The following is an 18,982-nucleotide window of genomic DNA, read 5'->3' as shown; positions in this document are numbered from 1 at the left end:
ATCACCTGAATCTGAGGTTCTCCACACATTTACAGAGCTTTATAGCAAATTCTTCCTCTCTATCCACAGCGCTCACCGTTTTATTTCACTCTCTCACTGCTCTCATAGCATTGGATTAGGCCACAGTCCGCTGTTATCAGGTAAAAGCTCTAAAAACCCACTGTGTGCTGGCTGTTCAGTACTTCAAGCCAGACTGACACATTCAGAGACTAGCTAGTGGAGGAAATGAAGGATATGACATACTGTAAGTTCGACTTTTCACCACCCCGCCACCAGCTATCTTTTAACTTTCCTGTTTGCTTCTCTATCTGAACATCATTTTAGATTTCTTTTGTCTCACCTCTTTGCAAAAGGAACTGTCAAGTAAAGATGGAGCGAACTCCCCTGCTCCTTCTTCTGCTTAACACCTCGGCCTGCTGGGGTTTTGGCTTAAAGGCTGCTCTCAGAACTTCCCCAAAACAGACGTCATGTGATGCTTCAACCAGAACATCGCTAACCTCTCTGATGTCGTTAGCATGATCCCAGAAAACATAACAACGATCAACCTGTCCAAGTACAAGATCAGAGTCATCCCACCTGGATCATTCAGTCAGATGCTTGGGCTCAAACGCCTGGACCTGAGCCAGAACAAGCTGGTCTCTCTAAAAGGAGGAGAATTCAGAGGCCTGAGTGGCCTGGTATGGCTCAACCTCACCTGCAACAACATCTCACACATTCTCTACAATGCCTTTGATGGGCTTACCCGGCTACAAACTCTACTTCTGATCCACAACGCACTTGCAACAATATCTCCGGGTATCTTTAACTCCCTCCCAGCGATTCAAGCAGTCGATCTGTCCCTGAACATGCTTAAGGTTTTCAGCTGTAGAGACTCTGGTGGATCGTCCACTCTTTGACGGCTCAATCTTTTCACACACAACATCCAGAAATTAAACGTGCTATGCATGCTACGCTAGCATGCATACAATACTACGCTACAAGCGACCGTGTTGCAAAGTGACGCACGTTCGTCACAGAAGGAAAGGCTGGACTACAATAGAGCAGTTTGGAGCAGTTTGTGAACAGTGTTTTCTGTTGGAGATGGTAAGTCCCTTTGGGGGGGGACTCACTTTGTAAACCTATAATGTGCACAAAAAAGATATAGAACACAATAAAGGAAAGGGGAAAAGGACAAAAAGCATATGAGCACTTAAAAAAAAAATGTTACAAGGCCCTAATGACACCTATGCATATAGATATATAGAGAAATATAGTTCATTTAAGGTTTTAAAAATGTTGATAATTCATTCTTGAAGTGATTTAAAATCCAGTAGTTGGTTCTTTTTTTAAGCATTTGGTGATGTTGGGGTGTAGTATCATACCTTTTTAATTCTTTGTTCTCCTTGTTACAACTTAACCGATAGCGTGGCAGGTTTTAACAATGGAACTCTAATTGTATTTGACATCAACTAATTCTGTGATAAAGTGGTAGATGTTGGAAACCTTAAGGGTACAAATTTTACGAGCACTAAAACAAATGATCAGGAAGTAATATGGGGGCGGAGGCAAAAAGTGTTACAACCATCACCAGTCTCTAACTTTGGTTATTAAGGAGCCTCCAATAGAAAGAAAAGAATTAACCACATTCACTTACACTTAATTGGTCCTTCATAATGTGGACTTCCATTGTTTTAGGACAACACAGATCACCAACACATGACAAAAACAAAATACTACTCCAATATTTCCAAACACTTCATTTATTTGACATCATACATTCAAATTAAAATAAAAAATATTCATATATATTTCATATAGAGCTAGTGAGCAAGTATAAGTTTAAAACAAAACACAGAAGTCTTCCGTGTGGCATATATATGTACAAGGCGTGGTTTGAATACTAGACAGTGTGTATCCATAGCTGCACAGGTTTCATGGATAGTTATATTCTTCACTCAGTTGAGGCACGACTAGATTTCAGTGAGAGGTCGGGAATTGGGCCAAGTGCTTCAAGACTGCCGCTTACAGTAAAACATTAAACTCTCAACACCTAAACAGTAGGACTTGCAAAGCAAAGCTTATTAGTGTTAAGAGTTCCACACTGAAGCATAAAGTAGGAAGATGAGGCAACATGATCATTCTGCAATTCAATGTGATACTGTACAGGCATGCAAAGTCCTAAATAATTCCGGTATTTCCGAGACGATATTCTCACACCAAAGTAAAAACTGAGCAAACACAACTCCAAGTTTAAAAAAAAATCCAGTATCACTAACAAGTCCTGGTTGTTCACTAATATTGACACAAGTCAGGATGTTTGGTTGCACTGCAATAATTGAATTAAAGTCACTACACCAATTTGAGACAAATTAAAAAAAAAAAAAAAAAAAAGCTTCCTCCAAGTAGTCATGTGTTAAGTGCAATCCCCCCCCGTTTCCCCCTTCACACACAGACACGCCATTTTAAAACTCTCTCATACATAAGCACGTTAAGCGTCACATTGTTCTCCACTGTCAATCAAACCATAGTTCTAGTACAGCAGATGCCCCAACACTCAATAGCAAACCATACTCCAACACATATATCCAGCAGTTATGTACAACAGAACTGGTGCAACATTAAAAACATTAAAAATTATGATATAGAAACTGTAACAATAATAAAATACAGCAGATACTTAATTCATATTGGGAAATATATATTATTCATACTGTGTATTGCTGTCTGTTTTGGCATTTTGGAGGATCAATAAAAATGTTGTCTTGTATCCCTCTCAAAGCTTATTTGACACATCTCCATGTTGGACAGATTATACATCTATTGATTTTTTTATAATAAACCCTACACAGGATTTATTCAGTAGAACTTGTTTTCATTAATTAAAAGACAAAAATCAAAAAAATATGACACCTTGCATGGAAGCAGCAGGTCCAGGTTTTGAATTAACCTTGATAGATCCCCACCCCCCCCCCCCTTTCCTATAAGAGTCTTCAGCTGATGCTGGCACGGCCGTAGCAATCTGACCAAAAGCCAAGGTCAGGAAAGAGAAACAAAACTTCAGATTCTTGATATTCATCAAATCTTTTTGGAATCCTTTGCCTCAAAAAGCTTCATACGCTCCTGCACAGTTAGTCCCTCTTTCAGGCTCTGCCAATGAAAGAAAATAGGAAGTCATGACTTGTTAATAGACGATAAGGGTGCATAAAGAGCAGAGTGTTAGAAAAACAAAAACACAGAGCATCACAAAACCGGTTCAATCTAAGACATTTTTCTGCTCTGGACGACAGATTTTAATCTCCATGTGAAATCTAAAGTAAAGGGTTTGTTAAACTAGAATATGGCCATGCCACATTTATAAGCATGTCTACTGGTCCACACAAACTACATTCAAAACTCAAAAACAATTTCAAAAAAGTTTTACAACAATGTTGAATATTGAAGAGCACTCATTTCTCTATATAATGATCTGAGATAGTTCATTGGTTCGTGAGCAACACTGATATTAACAAGCTAGTATTGGAGACCCAAACAACATTCAGTTCTGCCTGTCAGCTTACTGTAAAAAATTTTTTTGGGGGGGGCAATAACCAGGTGACATTGTTAAATATTAAATATGAACACTGTATCATTAGGTGTTATATTGTTAAAGAAACAGGTAACCAGGCTCTTTCCAAAGAAAAGAATTCTGTCAGCCTGCAGCTCTAAAGCTCACTAATTAACACTTTGTTCAACCTCCTGTAAAACCACAGTTTCTGTTTTTTACACTTTAGCTTATATACCAATCAAAGAGAATGAGATATAAAAGTGTTATTGGTGAGCCTAAGAGGGGCTGGTAGGCAGATTTTTCAACCTAGCCTTTTTCAACCCAGCCTAGCTACAGCTGTTTTGTTGCTATGCTAAATTAAGCGGCTGTAGCTTTATCTTTCCTGTACAGATGTGAGAGTGGCATCAATTTTCATATCCAACGCTCATCAAAAAACGTAAATAAGTATATTTATTTAAAAGGTGACAAAGGCATGGAAGAAGATGTAACCGGAAAAGCTTTAGGACAAAGTTTGCAGACCTTTGCTTCTGAGAACTGCTAATGCTCATGCTTGTGATATCCAACTGAGGGGTGGACAGTACAATCAGCTTTGGTGGTGCAGTTTGGGGGGAGGGGGGCTCATGCAAGGGCAGTAAGGGCATTCTTTGCACTACATCATGCTATACCTACAGCACATCTTGGGGCGGGGGTTGGGGGGGGGGGAAATCACCCCACAATGGGAGTGTCAGCTATCCCATGAGACCTGTTCAGTGACAGACTGACAGACAAAACAAGACAGATGACAAACTTACAGGACAATAGACTTTCAGCAAAAAACTGACCAGGCAACTGTACACATTTCTGTGGTGGCTAAGGTTGCAACGATTAACAGCGATAAAGTCTGCATATCAAAAGCGTTAACATCAAATCACACAGCAACCTGAAATGGTAGCTTTAGAGTGCTTAGCTTTTACTCCATATGTTTGAATTGAGACAAAATATCTGTAATTAGGAAGAAAACTATTTTATTAAACTTGACACTCACCTTTGACCTTATGCCTCTTGATTGCTTGGAGGTTGTTGAGCGTTCCTTTTTCAGGAAATCAGGATTACTTTTTGATTTCATGATATCTAAAAACACAATGAAGCCTTTATTATCATTTACCTAAAGTAGCATAATAGTTTGGTTTATTATTAGTAAAGTTAACTAACAAGCGATATGAATTTAATATGTAATTAACCCGTAATGAAAACGGGTTTTCATTACAGTGTTTTAGTGCAGACTGGCTTCAGTACTTCCAAAACTTTGGAGATGTATGCATTTTCTATTTACCGTATCCAGATGTGACCGTTCCATCGACAGTCCTCTCGCCTAAAGCTTCTGTGGCAATGAGCAGCTTCTCCTTCAATTTGCAGATGTCGCAGTCCGCCTTTGCTTTCACAATGCTGAGCTCTGTATAGATGTCCTTATATTTGTCTGTGGCATATTTCTTGTCCTGTTGAATTTAAATCAATTATTCTGCCTCAGAGTTTTTTGCAAATGTTTTGAAGAAATAATGGTCCATAGCTTCAATAAATTGTTTGCAATACATACAGATTGGTTTTGCTCACCCTTAAAGCAGACTGCAGTTCATCTTTCAATGAGTGGATTTCTTGTTTAAGATACTGGATCTCAGACTCCTTAATTCGTAGCAACACCTACCACATGCAGAGAAACACGCGTAAGATTTAGGATAAAAGTGTGTGTGTGTGTGTGTGTGTGTGTGTGTGTGTGTGTGTGTGTTGTTACACACCTCCAATTCATACACATCTTTGCCCTGGGTAAGTGGTGACAGCGCTGTTTCACCACTGAAACAGGAGCGCATCCGTGTGATCTCTGTAGTCAGTCGGTTATTTAATTCCTGTTGGACAGAATACCGTTATGTTTTAACCTGTGGACAGGGAAGTTCTTGTACGTACATGTGCATGTACAGTATGTGCATTCTAACCTGGTTGTGAGCGTTTAGCTCCTGGTTCTCTCTCTGACACTGGCGGAGGGCCTGCCTCTCGGCCTCCAGTGCCTGGGCCAGGTGAGCGTTCTCCAGACATTTCTGAGAGTATTGCTCTGACAACACCTCCAGTTCTCTGTGGATGGACTGCAGCTCCTCCCTGGACAGTCAGATCATCACAATATCAACAGGGATTCTCATCTGGTGTTTACCAAACCAGCCTAGCAGTGAGTGGATCCTTTCATGATGTGATATTCCCAAAAGTCTTTTGAAAAGTAGCTCCAGTTTATCAGCCATAGACAATCTGACAAGACCAAGTACCTACACCTGTTATTACTGCAACACGGAGTTAAACTATATAGATTATCTGGCTGTCTACCTAAGTCATACTTTTAAGTGCCACACGTTTCCAACCACAGCACTCATAGTTAAAACCAAAATAGTGTTTTCAAGGTTTGATTGCATGCTTCAATCTTCAGCATTTTTTGAAAAAGTCAATGGAACATGTAAGCTGTTTTACACGAAATGACGTGCTTACCATCCTCAAAGTTTTTAAATCTTTGATGTTTTTGTAAAAAAAAAAAACACATACTCATATTGTAAGCGAAGTTCATCGATATCCGAGTTCACTCCACTCAGTTGGGAACGATGGGTCTTCTCCAGCTCCTCCTTGTGGGCATTCTTCATCGCTTCAATAGCTACATGTAAGATAGATCCCACACACATTTCATAACTGTATGTCGGCCTTGTATCAAGTATAGCATTTATGGGTGGAATTACAATTGTCTTTACCAGCAATTGTGGCAGCAGTCTCCTCAGCCAAGAGTCTCTCTCGCTCTTCCATAAGTTTGGAAATCTCCCTCTGATGTTGCCTCTGGAGGTCATGTATTAGCTTCTGGTGTGTGTCTTCCATTGCTGCAAAGCCACGTTCACACGTGGCCTAGGGAAAGAAAGGATCAACAATCTGTTATCACGAAATTAATTTTGCACCTACCACCTACAGTATGTTCTAATTAGTGACTATAGATTCAATGCAATATCTATTAGTAGCTCACTAGGCTACATGATGTGTCATGCAAAATCAGTGATAGAAGACATGCAAGCGTTATGATTTTAAGCCCAGCTATGTTAGTAGAGAGCGAGATAAAGCAGTAAAATTCAATGGACTGCACCTCCTATTATTGAATGTGGGAAATGGTGCGTCTATTGATGCCCCAATGAAGAAGCAACATTGGTGGAAAGCAAAGCATTTTACACTTAACTGTCAAGATGACCTTAAGTGGTGACAACCAGCAACTGATAGCTTTGCTTTATTATGTTAAGCTACGAGGGATGACCCATCCTGATCCACAGGAACAGCAATTTTTTTGTACTATATCGATTTTATAATTTCTGATTAACTTTTGATCTTGTGTTTGCTCTGAGTATTCGCAGAATTTTTGCAGATATTTAGTCATAAAATGAAGTATAGATAAATTAAATAAAAAAGTTCAGATAAAAAGTCACCAAAGCCATACAATTCACTCTGTGGGGAACATTAATGTCTGTACCAAATGCCATAGCAATCCATCCAATAGTGAAGAAGACTAGAGGATAATTCTGGGAGGTATGATCTCTGGGCCAAATTTTGTGCCAATTCGTCTAGTAGATATGGCTATATCTGATAATGATGGTCCATTTGAATCACAATTGGCTGCAAATCAAAAGTTGGGAATTGGGACAGACGGGAATCACCCGGTAGTTGTGGAAATATTTCAGAATCAAAATAGTGGATAAACCAATTGACCTTGCCATCCCTAGAACTACGCTGCTACAGTAGCAGAGCTGTAGGGATGCAAGCAAACTTATGTCATTTATTTTCCAAGTTTCAAAAATTTAGAAATAATCTCAAATAATGATCACGTCATTTCCCAACTCCAAACCCTCTGTGCATAGTAGTAGACCAATGAACAAAAGCAGGTTATTTAACTACCTAACTATTTATCTAGTACTCTCATTTATTAAAAATAAATCACTTAGGTAAAAAGAAACAGCAAAAACCTTAAGACTTTCAAAGTCTCTCTGGTATTTCTGTCTCAGGCTGGCCACATCTCCTTCTAGGTGCTTGCTCTCCAGTTCGTCCTTCATGGTGCTCATCTGAGCCTCCAGCTCCTGGATGCGGTCCTTCAGGACCACCATAGAGTCCATCTCTGACATGATTAGTGCATCTTCCCCCTTCCCCTGCTCCTCCTCTTCCATTGGTGTGGCAACCTCATCATAAGGAGGCGAGTCGGAAACCCCAGGACCTTTTTCATCCTGTTGGTGCTTTTGGATACACTGAATGTTTTCCATATACTCAGAATGTAACTTTTTAATCTCCTGTTTGTGGATATGCTGGAGCTCACAGATCCGCTGCTCAAACTGCTCCTCCAATTTCCTCACATGACCCTCGTGGCGCTCCTCCATGGTGTCCATGTCCACCAGCAAAACTTCTAGCTTTTGTTGACTGTCAGCTGTCGTTTCCATGAGGGCCAGATCAGTTGAGACGCGTCCTTTCTCTGCGTGGCTTAGCTCTTGCTTGTGCCTCTGCTTCAGCGCTTCTGTCTCCCTCTGAAAACGCTCCTCCAGGAGAGCCAGTTGCTCCTGCTGCTGGGATAGCTGGTTCACACGCTTACTGATCTCACTCTTCAGTGTATGGTTCTCCTTCTGGAGAGTGGAAACGGTTTGTGTGAAGTTGAGGTGCTCATCCTGTAAGGATGCTTCATATTTCTCTTGGATTGCGCTGACATTGCGGGCGTGCTGCTGGACGAGATCATCCATGTTCTGACCCGTCTGTTTACACCAGCCCAAGTCTTGTTCGTGCATGGCCCGTAACCTGCATGCCACATAAGCCACTTGAGCTTGGATTAGGGCTTCGCGCATACAGAGAGAGGTACTTGTGAAATGATGTGAAGTTTGGTGGCCAAAAAGAGCATGGATCATTTTAGCCAGTCCAGGGTGGTTTCCACCACTTTCTATCTCTTGGGCATACTTATGGAGGATTAATGCTTGTCTTTGAAGCTCATTAGCCAGGTTGTCATGTGCATTTTGCAGCGATTCTATAGAGTCAACCCCACAAGAGGGCATTTCTCCAGGCAAATGTCTGTCAATGATTTCCTCAGCCAAGCCTCTAGCCTCTTCCATTTCAATCTGCTCCATGTAGGGAGCAAGTTCAGGGGGGCGAATGTCAGCTAACTTTTTTTTACTAAACCCAAAGTTATTTTTGACTTCTTTTATTACATTTTTCAAATCAGGCCTTTTGGAAGCTTCAATAATTGCTTTCAGAGCCATTTCCCTTTGATGCAGGTTATCGTGTGCGTCAGTCAACTCCCTTTTCAGTACTTTGAATTTTTCCTCATAGCAAAGTTTAAGGTTTTGAATAGAGTAGGCCAGCTCTGCTTTAACAAAGGTGTTAAATATAACTGTGGCATCAACATCTACATCAGCTGAAACGCTGCCCTCTTTGGATTCAGCTACATCCGTCTCAGCTTTCTCCAAGTCTGTCCAGAATGCACTTTCTAACATCAACTTCCTGGTTAAGACATCAGCGTAAACTATAGCCAAGCAATCTTTGTCACCCCCTTTAAAGTTCTCCATGTCTTCCCATATCTCTGCAAGGGATTGTAGGAGGTCAGACTTTGAAGTCTGTATCAACAAAGCCATTTTGTTCAAAACAATTGCTTCAAACGATAATGTTTTAGCAAAGAGATGCAAGGCTTCTTTATCTAGAGTCTCTGGGATTTGATTTTGGTGGACAACTGGTGATTGTTCTTCCAACGTCTTTTGTCCTTGTCGGATGTACAGTGATGCATTGAACAAATCATTCTCTATCTCTGACAATGAGTGCAGCTGTGAACCAGTGGTATCATGAGAGCCACTGAGAATAGTTCTGACTTTCTCTCGACTATTTTCCACACACACCAGAGCCTTGGCATAATGCTTATTGGCAGCACTACTCTGTATCCCACTTCCACAACTGATATCCTTATTAGGGTTAGGCTTTGTTTCAGTCATCTTCAGATCAATCTTGGACATGTCTTCTGCTTGGATGGATCGTTGCTCTTCTAGATTCTGTGTGAGGTGTCTTAGTTTATCCTCTGTGGCTAGCAGTTTAGTCTCTAGAGCATGTACGATGGCGATAAACTTCTCTGGGTCACTACTGTGAGAGAAAGGAATATCCGAGGAAATGTTTCCTTCACTTAGATGGAGGTCTTCATCTACATCCTGGTTCACAGTTTGTCTTGGGTCTGAAAAGGCAGTGTTCACATGGCTTGTGTCCAGGCCCTCTAGATTTATGTATTTTTGGCAATGAATACTGGAAAAACGTATCCTTGGTCTCTTAGCTTGAGACTCCTTATCATCTGGGGAGTTGGCTGTGTTGGATGTATTGTCAAACGAAAGTAAGAGTTCCGCGTTTGCTGATAAGGAGGCTGATGTTTTAAGCCTGGCCTTCTTGCTCTGGTCTGGGATTTGCTGCCTTTCCATGCGTAGGTCAGCATAGCCCAGCTGCAGGGCATTGAGATGCTGCTCTAGCTCCGCTATGCGGTCCTCTGCAACCACAAGCTTAGCTTGCAGATCCTTTTCAGCACTACAGGGCTCAGCCTTATCTAAAATGCTTTGACTCATTTGACAAAGAAGCTCCTCCTTAGCTTGCAACTTTTGTTCGGTTTCCTCCAAGCTGTTGCCAAGTGCAGCCATTTTAACAAGGGCCTCTTTCAAGTCCTCTTCCTTGCGTTCCACTAGCCTCTCATACATCTCCTTGGTATGTCGGATCTCTTCCTCTTTCTCTCCAAGGAACCGGCTCATTTTCTGAAACTCTTGGGTCGCCCTCTCATATGAGTGCTCCAGGGTGTAGTAATCAGCCTCTTCCGTTTCCAGACGATTGCGGAGCTTATTCACCTCACGGTCTGCTTCTGCAATCTGGTTAAGAAGCTCCTGACAGCGGCAAGTGAGATGTTTTTTCTCTTCTTCTAGCCTACGCACACTCTCCCTTAGTGACTCTACCATGTCGGTCTTCTGGGTCAGCTCCTCTTGTAACTTCAGTATTTCCTCCCTGCATTCCTTTCCTCCAGAGGCCTGTCTCCCTCTTAACAGGGCCTCCACCTGCTGCTTAGCCTCCAGCAGTCTGTTCTCCATCTCGTTCTGTGCAGTTTCAGCCTCAGCTAATCTTCTACAAAAATTCTGTCTTTCCCTCTCATGACTATCTTGCATGCTATGCTGCTCCTTCCTCAGGCGCTCCTCTTTCAGGGCATGACCCTTTTCAGTAGCACTTTGCCGAGCGGTCACCTCTTGCAGCATCTCCTGCAGCCTCTGTATTTCTCTTGTGTGGTCTCGTTGCAGGGCCTGCTGGCGCTCCAGGTGCCTAAGGGCCTGGCTTCTCTCCAAGAGGCTGGCTTCTACTTCACGGAGTCTTTCTTCACTGTCCTTAAGCTGGGCCCGTAGGGTGGCCTCACCATGACTATATTCCTCTTCTTGTTCCTTTGAACGCTGCTGCTCAAGCTTGAGCTCATTCCGCATTCTGGCCACAGCCTGTTCACTGGCCAAGATTTCAGCCATTGCAGATGCTAGTTTGGCTTGAAGAGCCTGAATACCAGACTCATGGTGGTCTACAGCATGCTGGGCCTCTGTGTAGCTTCTTTTTAGTGTCCGAATCTGCTGCTGAGCAAGGTCCTGCTTGCGCTTTTGGGTCTCCAACTCACCCTGCAAATCTTCATTAAGCTTGTGCAGGCGTTGACATGGCACCGTGGAGGAAGAGGCTGTTGCACTCTTAAAAAAGATTGATGAGACAGTTTAATTATTGACATCACTCTACTTCCTCTTCCATAAACGGAGTACCACATCTCAGGGGTTAATTAGGAAAATAAGTTTTTTTCCTTTCTTGATTTCAATCTCTCTTTTGCTAAGTTCCCCCCCCCCCCCCCCCCCCCCCCCCCCCCCCCCCGAAGCGTCCACTGTGCTTTTTCAGAGGTGACTTGAAAACTGAAAAGTGTAAATGAACACCCCCTCACCAAGAAAAAAAACAAAACTAGGGTGGGTCAATAGTGATTTAAAAAATATAAACAATTAATTCACTTTTACAACGTAACTATGATGCAAAACAAAATAAAAACCCATTCTGGTTGTGAAAACGGCACAATTTAAAAAAGCAATTAGTTAAAGGAAGCAAATCTGAAACACTGAAAAGCATGCAGAAATCAAGTTTGAAAAGCGCACACACTGACAAAGCACAGATGAGCAGAGAGAAAAAGCACAGTGCAAGGCTTCAAGTTTCTTACCTTGGGCATATCAGATCAAATAGACTATTTTCCCAGGAGATGTGCAACTCCGCAAAAACAGTTAGTGAAAACTCATGCTAAGAACACCACAACCATGCGTATCAGTTTCAGAGAATAAACACCCACACCTGTTAGTAGAATTGTATACAAGTTATAGTAGACACGCAGAGTAAATTGGATCTACCATGAGCAAGTAGACTGTATAACAGAAATGCAATCTCCACAATAAGAGAATAACACTTACTGCACTGCATCTGACAAATATATTTAAACTATCTTGAAAACCTTAAAACCATTATAAACATTTTTATGCTTAATATTTCTTTCATGTTGGAATGCGATTCGTACATGTTGTCTATTTTAAAACGCATACAAATCCTGCATGATGAATGGTGAGTGAAGTACCTGTAGCACATAGCCAGCTCTGGCACTTTGTTCTCTACCTAGAGCATCTTCCAACTGCTCTTTTAAAACGTTGTTTTGCTTCTGTAGTCGGTCCAGCTCCTGCTGCTTCTGTCCCAACTGAACAAAAACAGTAAAGACGAAATAATGAATGAATGGCACAAGATGCTCCCATACTATGATTTTGTATGTATATGAATGCACTGAGGAAACACACCTCTTTGTCTAGCAGCGCAGCAAGCTCATGTGCAGGCAATCTGTCAGAGTAACCAGAGTTTCCTGAAGCTGTGTTGATGGGCACTTGTTTCTCTTCTCTTAACGGTGTTGTCTCCACCTGATGCCATCGTTGCTCAATCTCTTCTCGGACACCTGACGTTCTGCTGTCCTTATCTTCACTGGCAGGACGCATGGCCGTAGGGTGATCTACTTCCATCTTTCCTTGCTCTAGGCATTCAGGTATCGATGGCTGTACCGGTGATGTAGTGTTTAGCATGGAGATCATGGTAACAGTGACAGTATTTGGCATGTGGGTTGCACTGGTTGTGCTATGTAGAGGGACACTCTCACCCCTCACAACACTCTCCTTTTCTGCTTCTACGGTCATAGAAGGTGGCCGAGCACCTGAAACGGAAGAGGTTTGGATGGAGGATGTAGAGACTGGAGAGGACGCTATAGAGGAAGGGGAAGAGGAGGGAGAGCAATATGAGGATGTTGTGGAACATGATGAGCTGAGGTCGACTGTGTCTGCTCGTTCCTTTGCAGGCTTTTCGATCTGTTCCATTTTGAACTCAGACCAGTCAAAAGTCTTGGAGCGGCCCTCTCGCCTGCGCTCACGAACTCGGCTTTTAAGGGGCTCAGAGGGAGGAGCAGAGGCATTGTTGCAAGCTAGCTGTCTTTGAACATCAGACTTGGGAGTCACAGGACTGGATCTTGGCTCAGGGGTGGCTTGTGGACAAGGCTCCAACATCACGTTGGCCTTTGTCTTCTCCACAGGGAAGGATCTGAATGGACAACAACACAAAAAAGGAAATGTAAGATAACACGATCAATCTTTACATTTATATCCGCACAAGCTACAATACTATTACATGAAGCTTTGCTGGACAAACAACAATGCATACATTTGCGGCAGCGCAGCATCATTTAATAGCACATTAAAAGCAAAATAATCAGTGAAATGCATCAAAGTCAAAATGCTTATATGGCACACTGCATTAAGCTGAAAGCAGCTTTGGCGTTAACAGTGATAATCTGAGGTAAGCCTGATGGCAGACGCCTGCCTTTAGCTTCTATTTGTATACAGTGGTAGCTTAAGGTGAAAAATGTGTGCGATTGGCATGTTGTTGACGGTCAAAGTATCCAAAAAAAAAAAAAAAAAAGTGTCCGACAGAATAATCTATTTCCACCAAGATGTGTGTGGAAGTTTCAGGAAGTATGAGTAATGGGAAAATGAGAAGGCACAGTGCTCAAGAATGAGAAAGAGGTGTCTGTGAGGCGTCTTTGCAGAAATACCAAAAATATCACACATTCTCGCCTTGAAGAGAGCTGCCTTAGAGTTTATGACTAAATGCCAGTCGGAGTGTGTAAACAGCATCATGTGGCAATACTCATCTTTTAAAACACAAAAAGGTTAGGTACTTACAAAAACCCTCAGGTGAACTGTGGTTTTGAAAAATAAAAAAATGATAAAAACTTCATTTAACAGCTCTTTTCCGTCACTCAAGGCTTTTTCCGTCTGTGCTACAGTTGTGATTTTGTTATTGTTCTGGGATCATTTCAAAAAGTTTGAGTGGACAGTTATACACTACCCCTTCAAATCACTCTCTGCTGTTGAGCAACAGGGGGTTAAGTAGGTAATTCTAGTATGTTGATGTGATCGCAGCGTGTGTCTCTATAGTGCCACAACTGACAGGGAGACATTACTCAACAATCACACGACATAGGGAGGGACGACGAACACGCCGGTGCTGACATTGCTGAGCAATTACATCACTGTTTCGAGGAGGGGAAAGATATTCAACACACAAGCACTCCAACCTGGGCTTCAGAACGGATAGTTTCAGAGTGATGTTTTTCCTGGAAGCAGGTTGAAAATACCCGTTGAGGGAGGAAGAGAAAGAAGTAAAGAGGGTGAGGAAGAGAGAGGATTCAAATAAAACAAGTGCGAAAAGCAGCGGTTGTATCTGCCAGTGGTTGAAGTGTTAATCTTCTTTTACCGGGTGACATCGGGGGCAATAGTTGGTCGCACATTCTTCATAATGGCCTGAATCCAGTTGCGACGGATTCCAGAGGTCATGGCTGACAGGGTGCACACTCCCTCCTTACACTGAAAACAGAAAGGCATTTCATTTAAATGACTGACAGGGATGTGACAACATGGATTAAAATACCTTTTTGACACTGAAAAAACAAAGCACACTCTTGTGCAAGTCTAAAATAGAATTAAGATTGGGCAGCAGTTAAATTGCCTAGACAATGCAAGCCTTTTGCTGTTTCAGGGGACAGACTCATTTCTTCCTCTTCTTTCACTGACCATAACAAGAGGTGGTGGGAAGACAATTCATATTCACGGCTTAAGATTTCCTTCAGTAACTTCTTAAATAATTGTAGTGCAGAATAATTTTTAACATTTTTGAGTGCAATTTTAAACTTCTTAGTTACAATCTACATTCTTTCCAAAGCCAGGTAACTGCATCCCACTCAGAAGGCAGTTATATCAACAGCAGACTAAACGGTTAAAAAAATTTAAATGAGGAAAAACATCTCCTTTGCTCTACTCTGATCAAATTAACCAAGCTCATGTTTTGAAAGATTTTTGCAGCTATCAGTACACCATCTAGACTACAAGTAACCAAGAATGTTTGTTTTATTTGCAATAGAATTTACAAACCTTTCTGCTAGGGGTGATTTACTAGATTTTGTTCTCTCTGATTGATGCTCCCTTTTTATACAAAATAATAAGTTTTACAGTCCAAGAGAGGAAAATCCATCTAAAACTAATGTGGAAAACAATGTGTTGCTGTTGTTGCGCTGGACCCTTCAGGGCTGTTGCTTCATCACAAATTCACAAAGCTTGAGTGCAGTTTAGAATGGGTGTGAAACCGCAACTGATCTACTTCATTGGACAATATTTAAATCATTTATGTGCAACTTTCGGTTTTGGGACTTTTTACATTAACCATTTAATGTTAATAGCCTCTAGCTTTACAAATGAGTTGAGGCAGATGCAACACTTGTACATATACAATTACTCCACCAGCATCTTGGATCAATCCCTCACCTCAGCATCTCAGATAACCTTCACATCCACACACTCATTCTCCTCCTTCCGTCTCCCACTATTTCAGAAATCACAGAACTCACCCGGAATTCAAGCATTACTTGTAAACTTGATCCCCTCCCCACCCAACTTGTTAAAGCCTGTCTTCCCTCCCTTGTCCCCTCATCTCTGCTATCATCATTCCTTACCACTGGAACCGTCCTACATCCTTCAAAACTGCTGCCATCACCCTATTTTGAAAAAACCTGGTGCCGACCCATCCAACTCAACAACTTCCGTCCTATTCCAATCTTCCCTTCCTCTCCAAAATTCTTTAAAAAACAGTTGCCTCCAACTCCATTCTCACCTATCCCACAATAACCTATGAACAGTTCCAGTCCGGTTTCCGCCCCCTCCATAGCACTGAAACAGCACTCATCAAAATCACCAACGACCTCCTCATGGCAGCTGATTCGGACTCCTCACCATCCTCATCCCTCGACCTGAGTGCAGCATTTGACACCATCTGTCACACCCACCTCCTCAATAGGCTATCTTCCATTGGCATCACCACCACTCCGTTAGACTGGTTCACATCTTACTCTCTGGTCGCACACAGTTCATTCAACTCAAGTCCGTGAATCCATTCCCTTCTCCGTCACTTCAGGTGTGCCCCAGGGCTCTGTTTTGGGGCCCCTACTCTCATCATTTACTGCTTCCCCTCGGCAATATCTTCCGCAAATTTAACATTCACTCACTGTTACGCCGATGACACCCAGCTCTACCTCTCCACCAAACCCTCGTCCACTCTCCCCGCCACCTCCCTTACGGATTGCATCTCTGAAATAAAAATCTGGCTCACCAAAACTTCCTCAAATTAAACAGTAATAAAACCGAGGTTCCTCATTGGCACCAAAGCCACTCTTTCCAAAACAGACGGTTTTTCTCTCACAATTGAACTGCTCCGTCTCACCCTCCCCCAAGGGTAAGAGTCGGGTGTCATCCTTGACAGCACACATTATCCTTTCAACCCATGTCAATAACATTACCCGGTCTGCCTACTTCCACCTACGTAACATCAATCGCCTCCGCCCCTCCCTTACCCCCACACTGCTGCAATTCTTGTCCACAGTCTCGTCACTTCCCGTCTCGATTTTTGCAACTCTCTCTCTCGGTCTCGCTCACAAATCCCCCACAAACTTCAATTGGTCCAGAATTCAGCTGCCCGCATCATAACTCGAACCCCTCCATCCACCACATCATCCTGTCCTCCAAAGCTCCACTGGCTCCCGGTCAGTTCGTATCAAATTCAAAATCCTTATATAGATTCAGGCCATCCACAACCTCGCCCCCCCATTTGTCTGATCTCCTCCAGCGTCCACTCCCTTCCGCTCCTAGATCCTCTTCTCCATAAACCTGTCTGTCCCCCCCGCCCGTCTCACCACCATGGGGGGCAGAGCATTTAGCCGCTCTGCTCGCTGTCTCTGGAACTCACTACCCCCCCAAATCAGAAACATTGATTCATTCCCCCATTTCAAATCACAACTAAAAACACATCTGTTTATAACTGCCTATTCCACCTAAATGTCTGTTGCTCCGCCTTTTCTGTTGTATAGTATTTGTTTTGCTGTATAGTATTTGTTTTTCTGTTGTATAGTATTTGTTTTGCTGTTGTATAGTTTTGGTTTTGTTTTGCTGTATAGTATTTGTTTGCTGTTGTATAGTATTTGTTTTGCTGTTGTATAGTATTTGTTTTGCTGTTGTATAGTATTTGTTTTGCTGTTGTATAGTATTTGTTTGCTGTTGTATAGTATTTGTTTTGCTGTTGTATAGTATTTGTTTTGCTGTTCTTAATTTATGAATTCCCTGTGCGGCGTCCTTGAGTGCCATGAAAGGCGTCTTTAAATAAAATGTATTATTATTATTATTACTCAATATTGCATTTAGTTGCCATCTGTCTTCCTAATGCCCTAGACTGCCAAAGACTGTCAAGAAAATTGGGCCTTGAGTGGAATTTGAGTGATACAAGAACCCACAGTGGACGGTTATTTATTAAAGCTTCTGAGGAAACAGTAATGTGGTTTAATAAACCAAGTACTATATTCCAGCAGCCCCTCCAAGTGCAGCCATGGAGCAGAGGGAGTAGACAGAAATACTGGAGTTATTAATTTCTCGACACCAAACCCATGTTGTTCTCAGCCAAAGACACAACGATCCCTTCTAATTCTCTATTTCTGGCATCCCCCAGAGAAAATAGCTGGGAAAGTTGCATCAAGCAAAAGAAACAACTTTAAAGCAACCGTTCCCCCCTTATGTAGGATTATTATGGCAAATTTAAACCCAATACTGTATGTAGCAGGGAAAAAAAAACTACACTGGCATCAAATGGATAACGATTGAACTGCATTGCAACTATATGCGTCTGGTAAGTATTTTGCCAGCAACAAGTGCTAAAAATGTTTAATGGCCAGAGGATTATATGACGAAAGTATTATGTCATGGTGTTCACAGCAGCATCCATAAAACTGCAGAATCATTTTTGCAATAACAGGTCAGAGTTAAATTACTGTTAACCTAATTGTTTTTGAAAGGGGAGTGGTGAGTGAATGTGGACAAGGACGGGGCTTTTGAAAGAGGTTAGGTAAACATATTGTGCAGGATGAAGGGCACATGGGTTTAGAGAGACAAGCAGGGCTGACGATGGCTGCAGCCAATTTAGACCACTATGATGTCAGCCTCTCACAGAGAGATGACAAGTCAAGTGATATCCATCATAACAGACAAAGAACGGTTTCAGAAAGACAAAACCTGATACCTAAAGCTGTATCACATGGCTGGATATAGACTGGCAGGAGACAGCAGAGCTCAAGTGTGTAGACAATGATTTACATTTTTACTCTTTAAAGATTAATGACGCAAGACGACATAAAGAATCACCACTCACCAGGATTTGGAAGCCATAATTCCTCTGGACCGGGAACTCTTTGACATCATAACATGTGGAGAGGTCAATCTCCCCATCCAGATCTGAAGCCTAAGGAGAAAGATTTTTTTAAACAAAACCCCAAAACAGAACAAACAAAAAAGCCCTTGCATATTCATTCTAAACTGTCAAAACCACACAGTCTCTTGAAGATCATTTACCTCCTCGGCTATTGAGTCCTTGTAGTACCTCAAACTCTGATCTGTCAGGACAAACCAGTGTTTCTTCCACTAAGGGACAAAAGAAACCATTAGTTGTTTCACCGATTCTCTATGGTTATAATATATAAAGGAGATGTTATTTAATCCCATCAATGAAAGAAAATTACCATTCCGTCTTCATACAGCTTTGTCATCCATCCTTTTTTGAAGTTCAGCAGATCCGGCTGCAATTAAAACAGATGTGAGGGATGTGATATTACATGATGCAACTAGATTAGCTCATTGAAAAATATAAAAAAAAAATGGACAGCTACCAATGAGAAGTGACTTTTGATTAAACATCAACCACATAAGCAAAAAGAAGTGGGCGAAAAGAAAAAAAATTTAACATTGT

At 41.9% G+C, this 18,982-nt stretch overlaps 2 protein-coding genes across 8 annotated transcripts in view; one reads left to right on the top strand and one right to left on the bottom strand.

Moving 5' to 3' along the window:
* The first annotated feature begins 357 nt into the window (after window positions 1–357).
* Window positions 358–932, top strand: LOC116670876 (slit homolog 2 protein-like). Its single transcript, XM_032501574.1, has one exon. It carries the CDS (start codon window positions 516–518, stop codon window positions 894–896), a length of 381 nt encoding a protein of 126 aa, XP_032357465.1. The 5' UTR covers window positions 358–515; the 3' UTR covers window positions 897–932.
* Window positions 933–1,723: 791 nt separating this feature from the next.
* LOC116670873 (myosin phosphatase Rho interacting protein) overlaps window positions 1,724–18,982 on the bottom strand; it is a 50,412-nt gene continuing 33,153 nt past the window's right edge. For 5 of the 7 annotated variants that reach the window (XM_032501565.1, XM_032501568.1, XM_032501570.1 and 2 more), the window contains 16 exons: window positions 18,756–18,812; window positions 18,589–18,657; window positions 18,389–18,478; window positions 14,402–14,511; window positions 14,223–14,261; window positions 12,403–13,186; window positions 12,189–12,305; window positions 7,531–11,274; window positions 6,283–6,430; window positions 6,083–6,188; window positions 5,491–5,650; window positions 5,296–5,403; window positions 5,114–5,200; window positions 4,836–4,998; window positions 4,548–4,633; window positions 1,724–3,126 (listed from right to left, as the gene is read on the bottom strand). In XM_032501565.1, the coding sequence (XP_032357456.1) occupies window positions 3,055–3,126; window positions 4,548–4,633; window positions 4,836–4,998; window positions 5,114–5,200; window positions 5,296–5,403; window positions 5,491–5,650; window positions 6,083–6,188; window positions 6,283–6,430; window positions 7,531–11,274; window positions 12,189–12,305; window positions 12,403–13,186; window positions 14,223–14,261; window positions 14,402–14,511; window positions 18,389–18,478; window positions 18,589–18,657; window positions 18,756–18,812 (5,940 nt within the window). In that variant the 3' untranslated portion in view covers window positions 1,724–3,054. Of the gene's footprint in view, window positions 3,127–4,192; window positions 4,281–4,547; window positions 4,634–4,835; window positions 4,999–5,113; window positions 5,201–5,295; window positions 5,404–5,490; window positions 5,651–6,082; window positions 6,189–6,282; window positions 6,431–7,530; window positions 11,275–12,188; window positions 12,306–12,402; window positions 13,187–14,222; window positions 14,262–14,401; window positions 14,512–18,388; window positions 18,479–18,588; window positions 18,658–18,755; window positions 18,813–18,982 lie in introns of all 7 variants that reach the window. The other 2 variants (XR_004327147.1, XM_032501566.1) reach the window with 2 other exon arrangements.

This window comes from Etheostoma spectabile, chromosome 21 (genome assembly GCF_008692095.1).
Source record: "Etheostoma spectabile isolate EspeVRDwgs_2016 chromosome 21, UIUC_Espe_1.0, whole genome shotgun sequence".
NCBI classification, from domain to species: Eukaryota; Metazoa; Chordata; class Actinopteri; order Perciformes; family Percidae; genus Etheostoma; species Etheostoma spectabile.
This window is presented reverse-complemented; position numbering and strand designations above follow the sequence as displayed.